The sequence below is a fragment of the Antrostomus carolinensis genome, unplaced genomic scaffold (genome assembly GCF_000700745.2).
Source record: "Antrostomus carolinensis isolate BGI_N321 unplaced genomic scaffold, ASM70074v2 scaffold38407, whole genome shotgun sequence".
Taxonomy (NCBI): domain Eukaryota; kingdom Metazoa; phylum Chordata; class Aves; order Caprimulgiformes; family Caprimulgidae; genus Antrostomus; species Antrostomus carolinensis.
The window spans coordinates 1-1,926 of record NW_010325983.1 but is presented as its reverse complement, the minus strand read 5'-3'; the positions used below and the strand labels follow the sequence as shown (position 1 = coordinate 1,926).

The 1,926-nt window shown below is 58.8% G+C and overlaps 1 protein-coding gene across 1 annotated transcript; it reads right to left on the bottom strand.

Annotated features, from left to right (window-relative positions):
• Positions 1-634: 634 nt before the first annotated feature.
• Positions 635-1,905, bottom strand: LOC104517828 (ADP-ribosylation factor 5; the record flags this gene model as incomplete). The annotated part of the gene is made up of 3 exons (XM_010171432.2): positions 635-721; positions 852-977; positions 1,816-1,905. Coding segments are annotated over 3 exons (303 nt in total), but the record flags the coding sequence as incomplete, so codon positions are not given.
• Between the last annotated feature and the right edge of the window lie 21 nt (positions 1,906-1,926).

Below are 1,926 nucleotides of genomic sequence, written 5' to 3'. Positions count from 1 at the left end.
ACCCCCCTCCACATCCCAGCACAGCACACGGGGTTTAAGACCCAAATCCTCACATCCAGAGATGCTCCTCATGGAAGGTGCCCATTGGGGAGCGGGGTTCTAAGGTGGCACCCACAGCCAGCAGGGTACAAAGTGGTGGTGTTTAATTACTCGATATACAACAGGACGTTACGCAGCCACCCGCCCCCTCCTCCAGAGAAAAGAGAACTATAAAGTTTATCGAAGGATAAAAAGGAGGATCCTTCCCATCCCACAGTAGCAGGGCTGCCTCCCTGCCCTGCTCAGCCCCCAAATCCAACTCTGGGTGGGTGAGGACACTTGGGGACACGCCACCCCAGCAGGTCTGGGCAAGCTCTGGCAGATGGCACATGCAGGTGGTGGGGAGGGTGGCCAGCACGCAGCGCTGCCAGGGTGAAGGGCAGGACATCACAAAGTGAAGCTGCCCAAAAAAGAGTCCTTGAAATTCAAGTTCTACCAGATAAACACACAGAGAGAGACGAGGCCACTTGGAGGAAGAAAGGAAAAACACCCCCCTCCCCCCCCCTCCCCAAATAAAACAAACAAACCCAAACAAATAAAACAGCAGTTGGAAGAGATGTCCCCAGCTCATCCTGACCCCGTGCCACCGGCGCAGCTAACGCTTGGAGAGCTCGTGCGATAGCCAGTCCAGCCCGTCGTACAGCCCCGTGCCCTGGGTGGCACACGTCGCCTGCACGTACCACTGCAAAACAGAAGGAGATGGAGTAAAGACCTCTGGGATCTGCTGATCACCAGCCCCGTGTGCCACCAGGAGCAGCTCCACGGGTCCCTCCCGCAGGGGTGGGGATGGGGACGGCACCCCGGTCACTCACGGTCCTGCTGCGCAGCGTCTGCAGCCCCAGTTTGTCGGTCAGCTCGCTCACTGCCATGGCGTTGGGCATGTCCTGCTTGTTGGCAAACACCAGCAAGACGGCGTCCCTCAGCTCGTCCTCCTGCAGCTGTGGAGACAGAGGGGACAGCTGAGCCGGGTGACGCCAGAGGGTGGCTCTTGGTGAGCCCTCAATGAGCTTCTGACAGCACCACAGCAAGTGAGACCCGGCTTGGAGAGACCCAAAGAGCTGGGAGGGCTCCAAGCTCCTCTGCTCACCTCCAGGACCTTGGCTGCTCTCCTGCCATCGCTTCCTGGAGATCTTGGTGGCACTGGGATGCTCTTCCAGGAGCACCTGTCCCCTTCACAGAGGGGACAACCAAATTGGAGCGTGGGGTACAGGGGAGAGGGGCACAGTGGCCACCACGGGGGTAAGAGAACGGGCACAACACTCTCCAAACAACACCAAGCAGGTGGTGGGCATCTGCCCATCCCTTGTCCCCACTCTCAGGCTGTGACACGGTCCACCCCCCTCCCCAGGGATGCTCTGTCCCCCGAGAAATAACTGTCCCCCACCTCACAGGATGGCTTTTGGGTGTTGTTTTGGGATGCTGCCTCTGCTCCCCGTGTGTGCTGGGTGCTTGGCTGGTAAAGCCCAAAGGAAAACCCAAACCTGTGTTTTCTTGGCCATTTGTCCCCCTTGCAATGGCTCCTGAAGCCCCTCCCCAGAGCAGCCAAGGTCCTGGAGGTGAGTAGAGGAGCTGGAAGCCCTCCCAGCCCTTTGGGTCTCTCACCCAGCTCTCTTGGGTGTCCCCAAGCCCAGGTCTGGATGGATGCTCCAGACATCATGTCAGGTGCAGAGCAGAGCTGGGTCTCATCTCGCACCCACCCAAGTATTGCTGCAGAGCTGGATGAGTGGGACAGGGGACACCCACCTCCCTGCCAGAATGAATCCCCCCAACACCCACCATCTTCTGCAGCTCGTCAGCAGACTCCTGCACTCGCTCTCGATCGTTGCTGTCCACCACGAAGATGAGACCCTGAGGAGAATCATAGAAACACAGACTGGTTTGGGTTGG